This window comes from Onychostruthus taczanowskii, unplaced genomic scaffold (assembly GCF_017590055.1).
Source record: "Onychostruthus taczanowskii isolate IOZ18803 unplaced genomic scaffold, ASM1759005v1 scaffold91, whole genome shotgun sequence".
In the NCBI taxonomy this organism is placed as follows: domain Eukaryota; kingdom Metazoa; phylum Chordata; class Aves; order Passeriformes; family Passeridae; genus Onychostruthus; species Onychostruthus taczanowskii.
Genome location: NW_024507105.1, coordinates 1,944,257 through 1,962,864, shown reverse-complemented (window position 1 = coordinate 1,962,864; position 18,608 = coordinate 1,944,257). Strand labels below are relative to the sequence as shown.

Genomic DNA, 18,608 nt, shown 5'->3' with positions numbered 1-18,608 from the left:
GGGCTTTCTTTCCAGCCCCCTGGCTCAGCAAAGGCAAGCAGGCTGTGTAAGGCTTCTTCCACTCACCTGCTGTTGGCTGTGTGCTTGTCTAAGACACCTTGATTTGTGCCTGCAGCAGCAGGAATTACCCCTCCAAATATTACCCAGAATCATGGCAGCTCTGCTGACAAACCAAAGCAGGTATGCAACCAAACAAAATTTAAAAAAAAATAAAAATCTTGTTCATATTCTTTCCAATGTAGCAGCAGGGATTTCTTAGCAGGCAGGAAGCCTGTGGATCCTTTGGTGGGATAGAGAGTTCCCTTGTGGTATTTACCCTCTTTTACTCATCCCTGCAGAGATGAAAAGGGCTGCTGGGTGTGCATGAGCTGTTTTATTGTACCTCCTCAGTGTGGGGGTCTCCCTGTGGGACAGGGCAAGCAAGGAGAAGGGAAACAGCAGCTGTTGCTTCCAGTACAGTGAGGTGGGAGCCCAGAGCCAGGCAGGAGCTCTGGTTCATTCCTGTGGTATTTACAGACATCCTGGAGAGCTGATGTCTAATCAGCCTCTGTCCTGCAGAGAATTTCTCCTCTTGACAATTAAGACCTTGTACTGTTATTCTGGAGCTCTGATGGTAATTGCAGCTCTGTAATGACTTCTCAGCAAGTGCAAACCTTGGGGTACTGAGTGCAGGCACACCCATGTCCATAGCTGAGTGGCAGCCTCTGGCAGTGCTGCACTTGATTAAGGAGGAAAAAGCAATAGGAATTGAAGTTAAAGGCTACCTGTAATTATCTGATTCTGCTTGACCTTTTGGAGGGAGCCAGGCTGGCAAAACCTGGAATGTTCTGTCAGGAATGTACTGGTATGGGAGCACAGCCAGTATCCACACACTCAAATGCCTGCCCAGTCAGACTTCACTGCAGTGCCACTCAGAGCATCTACTGTGTACCAATACCAACAGTGAAACCTTCCCAGGTGCTTCCCCCCAGTGCCTGTGGGATGAGAGAATCCCTCTGTAGCAGGATTGGGAAGCTGACTGGCCCTTCCACTGCTGTCCTGGCTGTTCACTACAGCTACTGGTTTGCTGTTCCCTCAGTCCAGTGTTAGCACCAGCCCAGTGACACAGCTTTGCCTCTCATTCATTACTCTTTCTGTGCCTCATTCTGTCTTCCAGCTTGGAGTAGAGTTAAGGCTCTGGTAACTTCACTGTGGGAGAGCTTATTCATCTTGCTGGATGCCTCTGTCCCCATTAGCCCGTCTCCTTCCATATGCTGCTCTGTCCTATTCTCTGAAGAACCTTCTGCTGTCATATGGTCCCTCCCCAGACATGCTCACGTGCTCGTGAGTGTCTCAGTCAGCTCAGGGACTGAGGATGGGGTTTGTAAACTCCTCTGTCTGCATGCACTGTGTCCCTTTGCCTTTCCAGCAGCCTTCAGGTCAGGGCTTTCCCATCTTCTCTCCCGCAGCGGTGACCACAGGCAAAAGTTCTACTGGGGCCACAAAGAAATCCTGATCCCAGTCTACAAGAACATGTCAGATGCCATGAGGAAGCACCCAGAGGTGGATGTTCTCATCAACTTTGCATCCCTGCGCTCTGCCTACGACAGCACTGTTGAAACCATGAATTACCCTCAGGTGAGAACAGGATCCAGAAGAAGCCCAAATGAAGAAGGAAGACCCTGTCAGCATGGTACTGGTGTTTCTTAAACCATGATGGCATTACCAAATTGTCTTGGTTTTCTGACTTAGCAGATAATCCCCAATTTTAACTCTTTACAGAATGTAAGGAGGATACTGGGGGTCCCTGGCAAATCCTGATGCTGGACTTGCAATTTATTTAAGAGGATCTTGGTGCTTCTGGGTTAGCAGTAACTACTTCAGGCTGACTATAATAGAGTGCACAGAGTGACCTCCCAAGTATGACCTCCAGGGCCTGACAAGAGGCAGCTCTGTGGGGTACCAGTGGATTTCTTTCTCTCACTGTTTGCAGATCCGCACCATTGCCATTATTGCCGAGGGCATTCCGGAGGCCCTGACACGCAAGCTCATCAAGACAGCTGACAAAAAGGGAGTCACCATCATTGGGCCTGCAACTGTAAGTACTGATGCCACCTTCTCCTGTCTTTTTAACCTTCAGATCAGCTTTCTGCAATGGATGAAGTGTATCCTACAATCCACTTTGTCTTTGCTCACAGGAAGTGTGTGCCAGTGAGATAAAGTCTTTGCCATCCTCCCTTCTCTACGGAAATGCTGCCTTACACAAATGTTCCTCAGTTTCATGATTTTAAAGGGCTTTACACCTTTCTCTTATTCTTTATAGGTTGGTGGGATCAAGCCAGGTTGCTTTAAAATAGGCAACACAGGAGGCATGCTGGATAACATCTTGGCATCGAAGCTGTACCGCCCTGGCAGCGTGGCCTACGTGTCCCGCTCTGGAGGGATGTCCAACGAGCTCAACAACATCATCTCCCGGACCACTGACGGGGTCTACGAGGGGGTGGCCATTGGAGGAGACAGGTATGAGTTGGTACCTTCAGCACACAATGGTTTTCAAGTTGGTCAGCAGAGGAATTGTTGGTAATTTGGAGAAGGAAGAGTAGGTTGGGTGTTAGTTTTTTTTCAGGAAAGTATATTAAATAAATTTGTACCATTTCTCCTGATTGCACACAGATATCCTGGTTCAACTTTTATGGATCATGTCTTGCGTTATCAGGATACTCCAGGAGTGAAGATGATTGTAGTACTGGGGGAGGTGAGTGAGATCACTTAACTCTGAGAAATAACTGCATGTGGCTTTTGTTTTGGGAGCGTCTGACCTTGTTGCAAGGATGCTAAATAGTAGCTTCTACTGTTCTTGAATATTCCTAATTTTATTTCTTGCTGCTTTCATCAAAAGAAATTGAATGTGTTCCACAGGCAAGCATAGTCTTCCCTATTAAAAAAAAAAAAAAAAGATAAATCAGGAGGTTTGTTCTGACACTTCAGCCATTATTCTGTGAAAAAAAAGATAAAAACTCCCAGCAATGCTTCTTTGTATTTCTTGGAGCTGGTTTTATCAAAAGTGCAGCTTGGAACCATCTCTCTCTCCCTGCAGATTGGGGGCACAGAAGAGTACAAGATCTGCAGGGGAGTTAAAGAGGGCCGGATCACCAAGCCAGTGGTGTGCTGGTGCATTGGCACCTGTGCCACCATGTTCTCCTCAGAGGTATGTGTGAAAATGGGGCAAATGCATAAAATAGGAATATATCCACAACAGGAAGGAAAACACAACTTCACTCATTGTACCTAAACCTTCCAGAACTGGCAGTAGTAACTTTAATGTGTAAAAGTTCATAAAGACAAATTATAAAGATATCTTGTGCTCTATAGTTCTGTCACAGGAAATTTCCAGGGGATTCTTCTTACTTGTGAAGGGAGCCCAAAGATGCCAGGGAAAGCAGCAAATTCCAATAGCTGCCTGTTTCTGGAGTGGGGCTGGCAGAGATTTCTGTTAAGCAGCACTGAAGTGGGGCAGTTTAGGGAGGCAGAAAGTGAATGAGCCTGGAGGGATTCCAGACCAGAACATCCCTGTGATTGCCCTGTTGGCTCTGACTGCATCCAGGAGTTTCGGTAGCCCAGAGGAGACAGATGTGCACCCACTGGTGTTCCCAGTCAGGGCTCTGTTCTGTTGCACTCTCTGCAAGTAACAGTCTGTATTTCTTAGTGCTCTCTTTTCCTGTTTGTAGGTGCAGTTTGGCCATGCAGGAGCTTGTGCCAACCAGGCCTCTGAAACTGCTGTAGCAAAGAACAAAGCCTTAAAGGAAGCTGGGGTGTTTGTTCCTCGGAGTTTCGATGAGCTGGGAGAGGTCATTCAGTAAGTCACTCTCACAGGGCACCTTCAGCAGTGGACAAAAGCTGTCAGGACACTGATCCTGGCCTGATAGGGAATACATTTCTGCTTAAGGAAAGCAGATTCTACTTATTGTGGGGTTTTAAAGTCTAGGTTAGATCACCTCTCGTGGATCTCTTAGAAGGACCAAAGTTACTGAATGGATTCTCTCCCTAGGTCTGTGTACCAGGATCTTGTGGCCAAAAGAGTGATTGAACCAGCTGAGGAAGTGCCTCCTCCAACTGTGCCAATGGATTACTCCTGGGCAAGGGTGAGCTGTGCTGGTTTACCTGCTTTTGGGTTTCTTGGAATCAGGCAGGGCATTGGCTGTGATTCTGGATGCCACGTTGGGATTATACCTTGTGCTTTGTGGTGTTACTTGTGAGCTGTGCTGGTTCTGGGCTGTGGAAGCTGCTCTGAGGGCAAACCTGAAGCATGGCTGTTTGCCTGCTCTGCCTTGTGCTGCCCCTCTCTGCTGGTGTGGGGTGTTTAACGTCCTGTGTTTACCCTGCAATTCCAGGAGCTGGGGCTGATTCGCAAACCGGCTTCCTTCATGACCAGCATCTGTGACGAGCGAGGACAGGAGCTGATCTATGCTGGGATGCCCATCACAGAGGTCTTCAAAGAGGAGATGGGAATTGGAGGGGTTCTAGGCCTGCTCTGGTTTCAGAGGAGGTGAGGTGGTTCTTGTGAAAGATTGCAGATTCTTTGTGGGTTTTCTTGCTTATTAATAGACTTTTAAGCAAAAAAAAAGTAACTCCAGGATTCCTATGTGAGGGTAGATTCACTGGAATGCTATCTCTGTATTTCCTCCTTGACACTATATCAGCATTTTGGGTTGCATACAGTGTGTTTTAATCTCAGGATGAAGTTTTCCATGAGTCTTGTGGTGCATTGAGGAAACTTCTGTATTCTAGGCCTGATTCACACTCTGTGACTACTTGTGTCACCTCAGTTCTGGTGAGGCTGGGGACTTTGCAAACATTTGCATTTGTGTTCTGTTGATGATTCCTCTCCGTGTGTGGAGACACGAGGCTTGACTCCATTTCAGAAGGCTGATTTATTATGTTAGATATTATATTAAAATGCTACATTAAGACTATACTAAAAGAACAGAGAGATCAGAAGGCTACAACAAGAAAGAACAGAATAATAAAAATCCTGTGACTGCTCACAGCCTTGGCACACGTGGCTGTGATTGGTCATCAATGGAAAACAATCCACATGGACCAATCACAGATGCACCTGTTGCATTCCACAGCAGCAGATAGTAATTGTTTACATTTCTCTCCTGAGGCTCCTCAGCTTCTCAGGAGAGGAAAAATCCCAGCAAAGGATTTTCCATAATATCATGGCTACAGTGTTCTGTCCCTGACTGATGTGGTGTCTGTGCCCAGGTTACCCAGGTATGCCTGCCAGTTCATTGAGATGTGCCTGATGGTGACAGCAGACCACGGGCCAGCTGTGTCTGGAGCCCACAACACCATTGTCTGTGCCAGGGCTGGCAAAGATCTGGTTTCAAGCCTCACTTCAGGCCTTCTTACTATTGTGAGTACCTGATATTCAGGAGGTTTAGCTTTGTTACTCATTACTCTTCTAGGTTTTATTCCTGCTAATTTTTGGATGGCTGCAGAGTCACAGACTGGTGGTGTCTGTCCACTCACACTTTGAATATCAACTCTAATCGTTTGGTTTTGGTTTCAAATCTCATCCATTTTTTCAGTAAGCCAAACTAGTTTGTCTCCTTTGAGTCTAGAAATATTTCTTAGTAGCCAAATTTCTGTCAGTGTTGACTCTGGTTGCCGGAACTCTGACAAGAGTTACTAAAACAGACACTGGATTGCCTTTTCCCCCACATTGTCTCTAGCAAAGATGCACTGGCTCCAAACTGGCATTCATGTGAGAGATAAGCAAATGCTTTCTCTCAGGTGCCTGCCCAACTCTAATGTCATGAATGCCAGAGACCAGCAGGGTGGATGGGGGAGATAATCTTGGGTTTGTATCTTAATTGTCGAGTCCTTTGATGTAATTGCCTTTGTTCTGCACCCAGGGTGACCGGTTTGGGGGAGCACTTGATGCTGCAGCAAAAATGTTCAGCAAAGCTTTTGACAGTGGGATTATCCCCATGGAATTTGTGAATAAGATGAAGAAAGAAGGGAAGCTGATCATGGGCATTGGACACCGAGTGAAATCAGTAAGAAAACTGCATTAGGACAAACTGGAGGGATTTTTAGGGACGGGTGGGGGAAGAGCAAAAACAAAGGGAAGAAAATCAACAAGTGTCAGAGGCAGCTGTTGACCAAATTCTCCCAAATCTACAAAGAGTATCAGTAAGAGGCAACATCACTGACTGTAATGTGCTCTGAACTTGCAGATAAACAACCCTGACATGAGAGTTCAGATTCTCAAGGACTACGTGAAGCAGCACTTCCCAGCCACTCCGCTGCTGGACTACGCGCTTGAAGTAGAAAAAATCACAACTTCCAAGGTGAAGGGCACCAGCTCTGAACTGCTCTGGGCACTGCTTCTCATGGGAGGGAAAGTGACTGGGCCTTAGCTGTATTTTCAGTGCAGAGCTTCATAAATTGTTGCTGGGGATTGTGTCTCTGGGGTGGAGTTGAAGCCAAGTACAGCTGCAGTTTGGGAAGGCTGAAGGCATTTGGCTACCAGGGAAATGCTGAACAAGCCAAACCTTCCTCTGTGTGGCCACTGTCCACACTGGCACTGCTGGGTGTAAATCCCAGGCTGTTGGCACATGTGCTGGCCCTTGGCAGGGAACCTCAGGGCTGAACCAAGGGACCCCTTGTTTTGGGTTGATTTTCCAGCATTCCCACTGAGTGTAGCCCTTGCTCAGGCTGCTGGGCTGGTGTGTCCCCAGCTACAGGCAGCCCTCAGATCACCAGTGGAAGGTGCCATGTGGACACCATTTGCACTGTTGACATCTTTGTTGGGGTGTGTTTTATTTCCTGCAGAAACCAAACCTTATCCTGAATGTAGATGGCTTCATTGGAGTGGCCTTTGTTGACGTGCTCAGGAATTGTGGCTCCTTCACACGGTGAGTGAGGGGAAGCTGTTCTTGGATCGTGGTCCTGTGAAGCTGCACTGCCAGCTCCTGAGGGGCAGAATTCCATGACATGGGAAGGAAACAGCCTGGTTTTGCTTTTGGGTGCAGAAATCTGCCAGGGGAATTTGTGTGGCTTCTGGCACTAGAGCAGGTGGCAGCCCATCTGAGATTGATTCCTTAAACAGATGATTACCAGGAGCCATTTATTTTCCTTTGTTTTGCAGGGAAGAAGCAGATGAATATATTGATATAGGAGCTCTCAATGGCATCTTTGTACTGGGCAGGAGTATGGGATTCATTGGTGAGTGTGCCTTGTCCTCCCTGCCCCTTCCCTCCTCCTGGGCTGCCCTGCCTCAGGAACACCAGACAAACCTGAAACCCAGGGGGATTCAGAAATCCAGCTCAAGGCAGAGACTAAGAGGAGGGATGAGAATTTTGTAACATAAACTACTCTCCTTTCAGGACACTACCTGGACCAGAAGAGATTGAAGCAGGGCCTGTACCGTCACCCCTGGGATGACATATCCTACGTCCTACCAGAGCACATGACCATGTGAGAAGCTGCTGTTGCCTTGGAGTGCTCCAGGACAGAAGTCTGGCCAGGGGACAGCCACAGTGGGACTGTGATGTATAAAGATGATTATTGGGACAGAGATGTCGAGCTGCCTGGTCAAACTGTGCAAAGCGACTGTTTTATAAGGATAGAAACTTACTCTAATAAAACCAAAACTTGTGCTATTCCCTCTGTTACCTGCTGTATTTAATACCGTCTCTCACACTTTTATTTTTTTCTATTCTCATTTCATTTTGTTTCCAGAAGTGATTTAGGGTTTGGGGGGTAGAGTTTGGCTCATAGGTATGCCTTACTGAACTCTGGTAACAAGCTGTACCTTTCCCGTGAGGGGAACGTGCCTGTCATTCCCATAAGCCATCACTTTGGATTTTTTTTTTTGTTGTCTGTTGTTTTTCAATTTGTTTACCATGGTCTTATCCTTGGTCTGACTGTACCTGAATCCTGGGACCACTGCTAAAGTATAACCAATGTTACTCAAGCTGGTGTAGTAATTTAAAGTGTAAAGTTGTAACATACTGCTGTGAAAACTGTGAAATCCCTGTACTCCAGTGTCTGTATTTATGCAAACCTCTCCTTTCCTCTGACTGCTGCTCTGTGCACTGTCACTCATGTAATCTGCAGCTGCAAAAATATCTCAGTAATAATTTGTGTCCTCCTTGTCTGTGTACTGTAACCAAACGCAAATAAATACACATTACTAATTTATTCTTTTTCCATGTGTGACTTCTGTGAGTTGTCCCTAAACGGTGTCTAAGGGGATGTGTGACAAGTTGTCATTTAACAAAATAACCTTCAAAGCAATTACTCCTCAGGGTCTGTTTCATCAGGTGATTTAAAAGGGGAGAAATAAAAATCAAACTGCATATAGACTTCAGCTTGCCTGTTTCAGAGTAGGTCAAAAAGATAAAAATGTAGTTAAGTAGAGAATAAACAGAAGGACACAAGCTAGTTAGGATAGCATTATACAAGAGTTAGAGAACTGCACTGTATGTATAGCAAACATGAAATAACCACCTATACAGCTCACTGCGTTGTAATTAAAAACCCAATGTACCATGGAGTGAGAGAATTCCTAATTGCCCGGGTGCAGGGAGGGTGTGGGGAAGAAGAAAATTATGAGGATTGCCTGAGGCTCCGAGTGGAAAAGGGCCCGGCTCTGGTCCGTGGCACTGGGACCCCCATAACGGGGAGCCGGGGGCTCCGGGCTGAGGGGATGGAGATCTGGGGGGTCCCGGCCTGAGGGAACCGGGAATGCGGGGAAGTCCCGAAGGGTCCGGGGTGAGGGGACGTGGTGTCTCGGGGGTCCGGGGTAGGGTGGTGGAGAATCCGGGAGGGTCCCGGGGGCTGAGGCTGAGGGGATGGAGATCCGGGGGGGTCCCGGTCTGAGGGGACGGGAATACGGGGAAGTCCCGAGGGGACGAGGTGCCCCAGGCGGTCCCAGGCTGAGGTCCCGGGCTGAGGGGATGGGGAGGATGCATGGGGGTCCCGAGTTAAGGGGAGGCGGGCTCTCGTAGGGTGCCGCGCCTAGGGGAGCCGCGGTGTCTCGGCGGCTCCCGGGCGCTGCCCTGGCCGCGCTTCCCCTCACGGCGCCGCCGCCATTGCCCTGCCGCGGCTCGCTCTCTCCGCCAGGGGGCAGCGCCGCGCCCCGCCCGCCATGTCGGAGAAGATGGCGGCGGCCGCGGCTTGTCCGCAGCCGCAGCCCGGTCCCAGCCACGGTCCCGGTCCTGGCCCCGGTCCCGGTCCCGGTCCCGGTCCTGGCCCGCTGGCAGCCGAAGCGGAGCGCGGGGCCCCGCGCGGCAGCGCGGCGGACGGTGAGGCTGAGGCGGAGGAGTTCGGGTGCCCGGCGCACTGCTCCGACCTGGCCTGGCGGCAGAACGAGCAGCGCCGCCACGGCCTGTACTGCGACATCACGCTGGCTTTCGGCGGCGCGGGCATGGCCCGCGAGTACCGGGCGCACCGCTCCGTCCTGGCCGCCGCCACCGAATACTTCACGCCACTGCTCTCGGGAGGGTTCGCGGAGTCGCGCTCGGGTCGCGTGGAGCTGCAGAAGTGGAGCTCGGAGGGCGGCCCCGACCCCGACACGGTGGAAGCCGTTATCGGTTTCATGTACACCGGCACCATCCGCGTGAGCCCCGGCAACGTCCATGAGGTGCTGGAGATGGCGGACAGGTAAGTGCGGCCCTGGCGGGGACCGGGTCACAGCATCAGAGGATCACAGACTGGTTTGGGTTGGAAGGGACCTTAGAAGTTCATCGCGTTCCACTATCCCAGGTTGCTCCAAGCCCCGTCCAGCCTAGCCTGGAACACCTCCAGGGATGTAAAACTCCCTTGTTTGTCCTGCAGGTTTCTGCTGACCCGGTTGAAGGACTTCTGTGGAGAGTTTCTGAAGAAGAAGCTGAACCTCTCCAACTGTGTGGCAGTTCACAGCTTGGCCCACATGTATTCCCTGAATCAGCTGGCCCTCAAAGCGCAGGATATGATCAGGAGAAACTTCCACAAAGTCATCCAAGATGAGGAGTTCTACACTTTGCCATTTCACCTTGTCCGGGACTGGCTCTCAGACTCAGAGATCACGGTGGACTCTGAAGAAATCCTCTTTGAGACTGTTTTGAAGTGGGTTCAGAAAAATCCTGAGGAAAGAGAGAGGTACTTTGAAGATCTCTTTAAGCTGCTACGGTTGTCTCAGATGAAACCCACGTACCTGACTCGCCACGTCAAATCCGAGCGGCTGGTGTCGAGCAGCGAGGCCTGTGTGAAGCTGGTGTCCGAGGCCGTGGAGAGCCATGCCCTGCGCTCTGAGAACCTGCAGTCTGGGAACCTGCAGCACTCGGCCTGCCCCGCCGCGCTGCTGCCGCGCTTTGGCCAGAACATGGACGTCATCATGGTCATCGGCGGCGTGTCCGAGGGCGGCGACTACCTGAGCGAGTGCGTGGGCTACTTCATCGACGAGGACAGGTGGGTCAACCTGCCTCACATCCACAACCACCTGGATGGGCATGCCGTGGCCGTGACGGAGTCCTACGTGTATGTGGCTGGCTCCATGGAGCCGGGCTTTGCCAAGACCGTGGAAAGGTACAACCCAAACAGAAATATCTGGGAGCAGGTTTCAAACCTTATCACCAGGAAGCATTCCTTTGGCCTTACTGAAGTGAAAGGCAACTTGTACAGTATTGGTGGACACGGCAATTTCAGTCCAGGCTTTAAAGATGTGGCCATTTATAACCCTGAGCAGGACAAATGGCTGAACCTGGAGTCGGCACCAAAGATCCTGCGGGATGTCAAAGCTGTCTCCGTGGAGGACCGCTATGTGTACGTGGCCGCCCGCACCCCGGTTGACAGTGACAGCGAGGACGGGCTCAGGGCTGTTATTATCAGATACGATGCTGAAACCAGGCAGTGGCAGGACGTGGAGTCCCTGCCCCTCATCGACAACTACTGCTCTTTCCAGATGTCTGTTGCCAACACCAACTTCTACCACACGGCATCGTGCTGCCCCAAGAGTTACCCCATAGACAACGAGGAGGCCAAGGGGAAGATCTCCAGCAGGGCCTCGGATGAAATCCTGGAATCTTTGCCCCCCGAGGTCCTGAGCATTGAAGGAGCAGCTATTTGTTACTACAAAGATGACGTGTTTATCATTGGGGGGTGGAAGAACAGCGATGACATTGACAAGCAGTACAGGAAGGAGGCCTATCGCTACTGCGCCGAGCGGAAGCGCTGGATGCTCCTGCCCCCAATGCCACAGCCCCGCTGCAGAGCCACTGCCTGCCACGTGAGAATCCCCTTCAGGTGCCTGCAGGGAACGCAGAGGTACCCCATGCCACAAAATCTCATGTGGCAAAAAGATAGAATAAGGCAGATGCAGGAAAGGCAGATGCAGGAGATACACCGATACTCCCTGAGCTTACGGAGGATGCCGCGCTCCCAGATCGAGTGCTAGTGTCTGCAATATCACTCCTGATGAGCCTAGGAAATAAACCCATTTGTTAGGCTTCATGTGTCTTTATAAGACATGAGGGTGTGGATTTGATTTGATGCATAAAACCGGCATCTGTTGTGTACTGAAAATTCAGAAGCTCAGAAGTTGAGGGTGGGTGGGAATTGAGACACTCCATGAATCCAACAGTATTCCTTAATGATACCCAGGGAGAAGCTGTAGCCTGTATCGGGCTGTGAAATGTCTCTGGGAGCATTAAGCCTGTTACTTCTTTCCTCAGATCTTTGGTTCTAAGGATTTCTGTAGAGTTAGTCTCTAACAGTTCTGCTTGGAAAATCAAAGATCTCTCTCTTAATAATTTAGTGGTTACATTTGTGTGTGCTTGAAAGCACCTGTTTCATTTGCACTTATCTCTTGACATTCCTTTGATTCTCTCCTCAGTGACTAAACTTCACAGGATTGGTGTTGGTGTACTTGGCTTTCCCAAGCTGGAGGCAAGTGCAATAGTTCTATATGAAACAAAAGCACAATCTTTCTTTATGAAATTACTTCAGGATGTTTCTATGTGTATTAAATATTTTGTATTTGTGTTGTAGAGAGGCTGCAGAGTTTGTTTATAAATGGATGATTGGTTGGACACAAGACACTTGCTAAAAAAGAGCTTGAGGCAATGAATTTTTTTTCAGGTATATTTGAAGGTTTGAGTCTTACTCAACTTAAGAATTTGGGTCAACAGTCTGAGCGAAGGAGTGACACCAGACCATGAGCCACCCACCCACACTGGTAGTTCAGTTCTGTCAGAGTGGATCAGTGAGAGTGGGATTATTTCATGGGAATATAGTGAAACCTGAGCTACTTGTAGGTCTTTTCTCAAATGTTGCACGTTTTAGGTCTAGTGAAAAGTGATGAAAGAGCCCCTGCTGTTCCAGCCTCTCTCTGACAATCAGAAGCCTTTGCCCTCCTGTGCTGTCCCAAGGGACTCCCAGCAGCTGTGCTGCAGCTCTGTACCAAGCTGGCACGTGTGCTCCTGCAGGGGGGAGAGCTGGGCTTTCAGAGTCTCCAGGTATCTGAATTTCCCCACTTGCTGTGAGGCTGAGATTTAAGCTCATTTAAACACCTTTTGGCATTTTGAGGTGGCTGTACATGCAAGTGCTCTGGTTGGCTCTTGCTGCAGTCCCAGGGAACAAAACGTGGGATAGTCCCTTTGGAGTATCCCTGCCTCTCTGTCCCACTGAACACTCCTTCTCCCCAGTCCAAGAAGCTCCAGGACCCTTTCATTTACCAACAGTTTCAGTGCATACTTCCTACCTCCTTTTCTCCCCATCCTTCCCTTCTTTTGAATGTTCCAGGTTTTTCCATGCAGTCTTAACTCAGGATCTTAGGGAAGGGAATGGGAGGAGTAACCTGGGTATTACAAAATTTGTGTAGACAAATCTTTCTGGAAAATCTGTTACTGTTCTTGGTTCATTGATGATTTGCTAGTGGTTTTGCTGTGGGTGAGTTCTTTGCAAAGAACTTTTAACCAGTTTGGGGTTTGTTTTGGTCTTAATTGTTCTACTTCCTGAGCTGCTCCTTCTCCTTTTCCAGTTCAACAGGCAGCCCAGATCATATCTGAAACTTGGGGTAAGTCTTTCCACCACTCAGTGTGTAAAGGTTTCTCTGATGTGTATGTCCCTTAATGCTCCACTCTGTGGTTTGTGGGCCACTTTGATATCAGCAACTTGTCTGTTTGTGAGAGAGTCTCCAGCCTTAGTTAAAAAAAAAATATTACCAAACTTGAAATTCTGAACAGTTTGTCTTAGCTTACTCCTCTGTGGTAACCATGTTTTATTTTCTTTGCCTCTTTGGTTGTTGGGGCAGGTGAAGTCTATGCTACTGGCTTCATGCAAGAGGAAGTAGGTGAGTTTAAGGTGATGTTTGTAGGTGACTGTTCCCAAGCAGCTGCTGCAGGATTATAAGCTGGGGGTTGATCCATGGAGTCTTGCTCCTGGACTCTTGCAGGTCTGGCTGGAGTAGGTGCAGAATTGCTGCTCCTGCAGCAGTTTGTGTGCAAATGCCTCTGGTGCTGAATCCATCAATGTAACAGCAGTTTGTGGGAGCTGATTTTAAGATGCTTTCCCAGACTTTGCACCAAAGCAGCAGAGAGGAGTTCACATCCTCCACCCTGCAGAACCAGCTGGCAGGATTTAACAGGCACTTGGACAGTGGTTGGTCACCACCACAGCTCTCTCCAAGCTCTCTTGTAGTCTATCATCAAATACAGACAATTTGTAGGGAGGAACACCAAGATGGTTCTTTCAGTTGGAATAGGAGCTGAATATTTAATGCATGGCACTGTGCAACAAAGAGGCAAGAACAAACCTTGCAGTCTTGCTTTTTCTAAGCAGAATTGATATTGCAATTCCCAGGAGGACTTTGGGCTGATGGACAAGCTGTGGCACTTATTCAAAGCAGTCCCCTCAGAGCCAGTGTGAGCCCAGCCCCATCCCTGAACAGGTAACCCGTGTGTGCCAGCCGCATGCTGTGTGTGCCTTGCTGTCCCTCCATGTGCTTGGGGTGGGGCCTGGCAGCAGCACAGGCTGTTCTCAATGTTTGCTCTGCCAGTTCTGGGGTAGTTTAAAGCAGTTGGGGTTTTTTAGCCTTGAATCCCAGGGGATCAGTGGCACTGATGTGGTTTGTGACTGATAGGTCAGATAATCCACTGCATCACATGAGGTGTTGAATTGCTTTCGTGGCTCTGGCTGCAGTTTAGCCCACAAGTCTGTGAATCCATAACAATTTCCTTGTGCCCTTGACCACCATATCTTGCTGGGTGTTTATCAAATGATCCCATAAACAAAAGCCTGGGAATTCCTCCCGTGTGTTTCTGGAGGCGGGTCAGCTGGCAGCAGGATCCCAGTGTGTGTTCAGTAAGGGTGAGAAGGCTGACTGCTGCCTCACGGGGGGAAAGGACCTTGAGGGCAGTTTTCCTCCTCCTTAGGACAATCACACCTCTACAGCTGTCCTGATACCTGCCACCAAACACATGTGTCATGTCCTGGCTTTCTGCTCAAAGTACCAGTGGCACCTGCCAGGTGCTGGTGATCACTTTAGTATCTCCCAGGGGTCACATGTGTACATAATATTTTATATTAACTACCTGGATACTCCATTAGTAGCCACGGGTTGTGTTTTTAATGACTCCCTTGCACATAGTGGGAGTCCATTCCAGAGATGAAGCAAACAGCCTGATTTTACATGTGCTGTGAACAGCTGTACCCAGCATTCTGCTTGACTATTGCAATGACATTTTTCTCCATTACAGTAAATATTAAAATCCAAACTCTTGGATCATCTTGTGTGTTGTGAAATACTCTGGTGGCTGAAAGCAAACCCAATCCCAAGGAATTAGAACTTTTTATGTTCTTAATACCGCCTTGTAACAGGATGTTGTAACATCCAGTGAGCTTTGAAAAGCAAGTGTAAAGAAATTGGTCTGTGACTTGGATTTATTTTCAGCTCTGTCCACCTTAGGTTGGGGTACAAGCCATCTCCTGTTTGACAGTCCTGGATGGAATCTGATAAAACAGGTGCTCTTGAGGATCTAACCCTGTTACTAATATGAATGTAGAGTGTGGAACTAACAAGCTGTTTGATGACCATTAATAGTCAGATTTTCCTCGTGGGTCCATGTCACTGTGGGTTGCAGCAGCTCTGCTCTCCTGTCATATTAACAGAGGGACAGCAGTTTCCTGGGGAGCAGCTCTCCTGTCCTTACCTGTGAGGTAAAGTTGTGTGTGTCATAGGCCCTTTGAAACAGACCCTGCTGTCCTTTCTTGACCTTAAATACACTGTACTAAAGTCTATTGTAAGAGGTGAATTAATGAAAATAAACCTTTTATTTCTCTAGCATTCTGTTGTGCTTTTGATTTTTTTAAGTTGATGTATAGGGTGTGGCTGATACACATTGGGTAGTGCTGTTGAGTGAAATTTTGAAATCCTAATGATCCTTTTGGCCTGTTACAATTACTTCTATTTTAGAGCAAGAGAACATTCTCCCTTGCTGCCACGGGGATTTTATTACCTAAAGAGAACTATTTACCCAGGTATCCAGTGATGGGATGCTCAGAAGACTTTATTAGATACGCAGAACTATTTACACAAGCATCCAGTGATGGCTGATCACAACACTCCTAGCTAAGGGGAACTATTTACAACGGCGAGCTCCGAGTTGAGCTGGTGAACAAGATGTCCATGGAGGAGCTGTGCTGGTAGTAGTGTTGCCTGGCGATGTATTCCATGACATTGGAGAGTCCTGGCACCACGCAGCAGCTGACGGCGCTGCGGGTGATGCCCATGCTGTGGGCGTCGTACCACTCGTTGGTGTCCTCCTCGTAGCACTCGGTGGCAACGGTGGTGCTGAACCCATTGAAGCCCCCCACCACGAACAACAGGCCGTCCATCACCTCAATGCCAAAGTTGCTGCGTGGATTTAGCATGGAGGGCACGGCGTGCCAGGCGTTGGCGATAGGGTTGTAGGCTTCCACGCTCTGCAGCCGGCTGTTCCCATCAAACCCTCCGACCTGTGAATGCCAAAGGCACAGAGCTTGAAAGGGGCCTTTCCTCAGGCAGGTGCTGGCAGGCACAGTGAGATGGGAACTGCTCCTGCCTCCCTGGATGCAGTCTGAGCATGGCGGAGAGCACAAGATCTCCCACCACGGCTCTTGCTTATTGCTCCCTGCTCTCTGAAGAGCTTTCCAAAGCACTTTATGCAACTGTCAATTTTGACATTTCTCCAGAGGCTGGATGCAGTTCATGGAGAGGATAAACAATGGATGAGCAGGCCCAAGTCCGTGCTCTGTGCTGCTGATGCTGTTGGCACCAGCAGAAATTACGTTCTTTGCTGTAGCTGCTTAAACATTGCCAAACACCCTTTTTATACTCAAAAATGTGTGATGGGTGATAACACTCTCAGGAAGTGCATCGACCGTTCTGGCTCTGACTTCCCTAAACCTCACATGAACACATGGCCACCCTGGAGGTCTGGGAGCTGCAGCCACCCACAGGACTGCAGTGCTGGCTGGTGTTGGCCCTTACCGCGTACACCTGGTTCCCGTACGCCATCACCCCAACTCCGCTTCTCCTGCTGCTCATTGGGGCGATCAGGGACCACTGGTTTGTGGTGGGGTTGAACACTTCAGCTGAGCTGAGGCACTGATCACCATCAAACCCACCACAGATGTACACCTGGGGAGAGGAGAGGTGTGAATGGGGTGGTTAGACCCTTGGTGATGTTGAAGAGAAAATGAATGGTGAAGCAGGATTTTTGGGGTGTTGTGTTTTAGAGTGGGAATGGTCATCCTGGATTCAGAGTAGCAGCTGTGCAAAGAGCTGATGCCAGCAAGATTTCTACCCTTGATTTTTAAGCTGCATGAAGCAGACAGGCCTGGTATTGCACCTGTGGCCAGGAAAAGGGCTGTCGGGCACCAGGTTGGCAGCAGCCCTGGAAGAGTTTTTGTACTCCTGGTCACTGCCACACTAGGCAGGCTGCTTTGTAGCTCCAGGATTTAGTGAACTGTCATGAATTTCAGTGTTACAAATTTAGTGAAGGTTTATGTGAACTTTCTTCATGCTGCAACCCCAACCTCTCTTATTTGGGATTAGTTTACCTTTCCATTCAGCGTGGTTGCACTGGCGTCGCTCCTCTGCTCGTGCATGGGGGTGATCAGGGTCCACTGGTTGGTGTCTGGGTCATATCGCTCTGCTGTGTTGAGCCTCATGTACCCATCAAACCCTCCCATGGCATAGATGAAGTTGTCCACAACAGTGACGCTGACGTAGCAGCGCCGTGAGTGCATGGGCGCTACCTGCTGCCATGTCTTCTGGAGGGGATCAAACCTTTTGACGATGTTGAAATAATCTGTGCCATCGAATCCACCGATAACATAGACGTGGCCTTTCAAATAAGCCGAGCCGTGATAGGCAACAGGGCTCTCCTGCTCCCAGGGGATGTTCAGCCACTTGTCAGTGCGGCCGTCGTAGGTCTCGATGGCGCTGGTGGCGCCGCCCCCGCTCCAGCCCCCGATGGCAAAGAGGATGGCGTAGGGCAGGCGTGGCCGGGTGAGTGGGTTGGCGTTGACTGAGGAACTCTGGCCGTAGGAGTTCAGGTCGTAGATTTCGGACAGGGCACTGATGATGAGATCTTTGCAGTTGGCGTTGTCTTTCACGTACTCGTGAGCTTTGACGTTGTTCATGAAGTAGTCGGATTGTAGGAGTGCCAGTCGAACCTGAAACACGCAAGGAGGAGGTTGGAGTACTGACAGTGATGGTTTCCCCCTCGGTAGCCTTTGGGGACAGCTCCAAGGCTGCGCTGTACCCACCTTGCTGAGCAAGCAGGCGATGTGCTGCCTCCTGTTCTGCGGGTCATGAGCGATCCACCTCAGCACAGCCTCAAACACGGCTTCTTCTCGCCGCACGTTAAGCTCATCCTTCTCAATGATGTGTGCCAGCTCCTCGGCAGAGAGGTCTAGGAACTCCTCGGACACCTGGGACACCTCCTCGAAGTGGTGCAGGATGTACACGCAGGCAGCTGCGCGCAGGTCGGGGCAGTGGTAATAGTCAGTGAGTCTGCAAATGCCAATGCAATTCTCAAAGCACAGCCTGGAACTGAGGAACTCACAGCACAGGCTGACTATGCCCATGACATTGAACTGATCTGCTGCAGCCAGCAAACTCTCAACATTGTCCTCTGTGATCGGTACTGTCCCGGTGTAGGCGTAATTGATGATGAGACCCATCATTTCAGCTGAAATGCCAGGGATTTGATAGACCATCTTGTCTGCGCTGTCCCAGTTGGTAAACAGAGTCCTGAAAACATGGCGTTGCTGAGTTAAACCCTGCCCCTGAATCGCCTGTGCTCCCCCTGCCCCAAGGGCACCAGTTTTGGCCTTGGTAGGAGCCATTCTGGGAGGCCCCGTGGTTTATTGATTAATGTTTTACTTGCTGGCTGTTTGAAAAAGGAGACACAGCCTCTGGAGCATACCAGAACTGGAGGCAGCAGGGCAGGGGGTTTCACCTGAGAGGAGCAGAGGGGCAGAATCCCCCCACTGCCTGCTGCTCACACTGTGGGGATGAGCCCAGGACAATGAAGGGTTTCTGGGAGCCAGTGCACACAGCCAGGGCATGTTCAGCCTCTCACCCACCA

General features: G+C 49.6%; 3 protein-coding genes across 11 annotated transcripts in view; 2 read left to right on the top strand and 1 right to left on the bottom strand.

Moving 5' to 3' along the window:
- ACLY (ATP citrate lyase) overlaps nt 1–8,193 on the top strand; it is a 28,031-nt gene extending 19,838 nt beyond the window's left edge. For all 3 annotated transcript variants that reach the window (XM_041426407.1, XM_041426408.1, XM_041426406.1), the window contains 14 exons: nt 1,449–1,617; nt 1,973–2,077; nt 2,303–2,499; nt 2,653–2,734; nt 3,077–3,187; nt 3,708–3,835; nt 4,028–4,121; nt 4,371–4,525; nt 5,248–5,398; nt 5,901–6,044; nt 6,225–6,338; nt 6,823–6,905; nt 7,139–7,215; nt 7,377–8,193. In XM_041426407.1, coding sequence (XP_041282341.1) covers nt 1,449–1,617; nt 1,973–2,077; nt 2,303–2,499; nt 2,653–2,734; nt 3,077–3,187; nt 3,708–3,835; nt 4,028–4,121; nt 4,371–4,525; nt 5,248–5,398; nt 5,901–6,044; nt 6,225–6,338; nt 6,823–6,905; nt 7,139–7,215; nt 7,377–7,471 — 1,705 coding nt within the window. In that variant the 3' untranslated portion in view covers nt 7,472–8,193. The remainder of the gene's footprint in view (nt 1–1,448; nt 1,618–1,972; nt 2,078–2,302; nt 2,500–2,652; nt 2,735–3,076; nt 3,188–3,707; nt 3,836–4,027; nt 4,122–4,370; nt 4,526–5,247; nt 5,399–5,900; nt 6,045–6,224; nt 6,339–6,822; nt 6,906–7,138; nt 7,216–7,376) is intronic.
- A 785-nt stretch (nt 8,194–8,978) lies between these two features.
- Nucleotides 8,979–15,298, top strand: KLHL11 (kelch like family member 11). Of its 7 annotated transcripts, none has more exons than XR_005954266.1 (4): nt 8,982–9,657; nt 9,832–13,048; nt 13,286–13,324; nt 13,834–15,298. XR_005954266.1 is itself a non-coding variant. In XM_041426463.1 (3 exons), the coding sequence occupies exons 1-3, from the start codon at nt 9,143–9,145 to the stop codon at nt 11,871–11,873; spliced, it is 1,989 nt and encodes a 662-aa protein (XP_041282397.1). In that variant the 5' UTR covers nt 8,979–9,142; the 3' UTR covers nt 11,874–15,298. The 7 variants fall into 7 exon arrangements, 2 of the variants coding, with proteins under 2 accessions (XP_041282397.1, XP_041282396.1); XR_005954267.1 differs by having other exon boundaries at nt 9,832–13,324; nt 13,834–13,921; nt 14,924–15,298; XM_041426463.1 differs by having other exon boundaries at nt 8,979–9,657; nt 9,832–11,298; nt 11,867–15,298.
- A 317-nt stretch (nt 15,299–15,615) lies between these two features.
- On the bottom strand, nt 15,616–18,271 carry KLHL10 (kelch like family member 10). The gene is made up of 4 exons (XM_041426264.1): nt 17,785–18,271; nt 17,074–17,691; nt 16,502–16,651; nt 15,616–15,987 (listed from the first exon to the last, which is right to left on the bottom strand). Exons 1-4 carry the CDS (start codon nt 18,235–18,237, stop codon nt 15,616–15,618), a joined length of 1,593 nt encoding a protein of 530 aa, XP_041282198.1. The 5' UTR covers nt 18,238–18,271.
- Between the last annotated feature and the right edge of the window lie 337 nt (nt 18,272–18,608).

Excerpts from the sequence above, each read along its gene's own strand:
- KLHL10 (XM_041426264.1), bottom strand. The coding sequence starts at position 18,237 with ATGGTCTATCAAATCCCTGGCATTTCAGCTGAAATGATGGGTCTCATC. Across the intron at positions 17,692-17,784 it reads TCGCCTGCTTGCTCAGCAAG|GTTCGACTGGCACTCCTACA; the intron begins GTGGGTACAGCG and ends TGCGTGTTTCAG. Across the intron at positions 15,988-16,501 it reads ACGGGAACCAGGTGTACGCG|GTCGGAGGGTTTGATGGGAA; the intron begins GTAAGGGCCAAC and ends TGGCATTCACAG.
- KLHL11 (XM_041426462.1), top strand. The coding sequence starts at position 9,143 with ATGTCGGAGAAGATGGCGGCGGCCGCGGCTTGTCCGCAGCCGCAGCCC. Across the intron at positions 9,658-9,831 it reads GTGCTGGAGATGGCGGACAG|GTTTCTGCTGACCCGGTTGA; the intron begins GTAAGTGCGGCC and ends TTTGTCCTGCAG.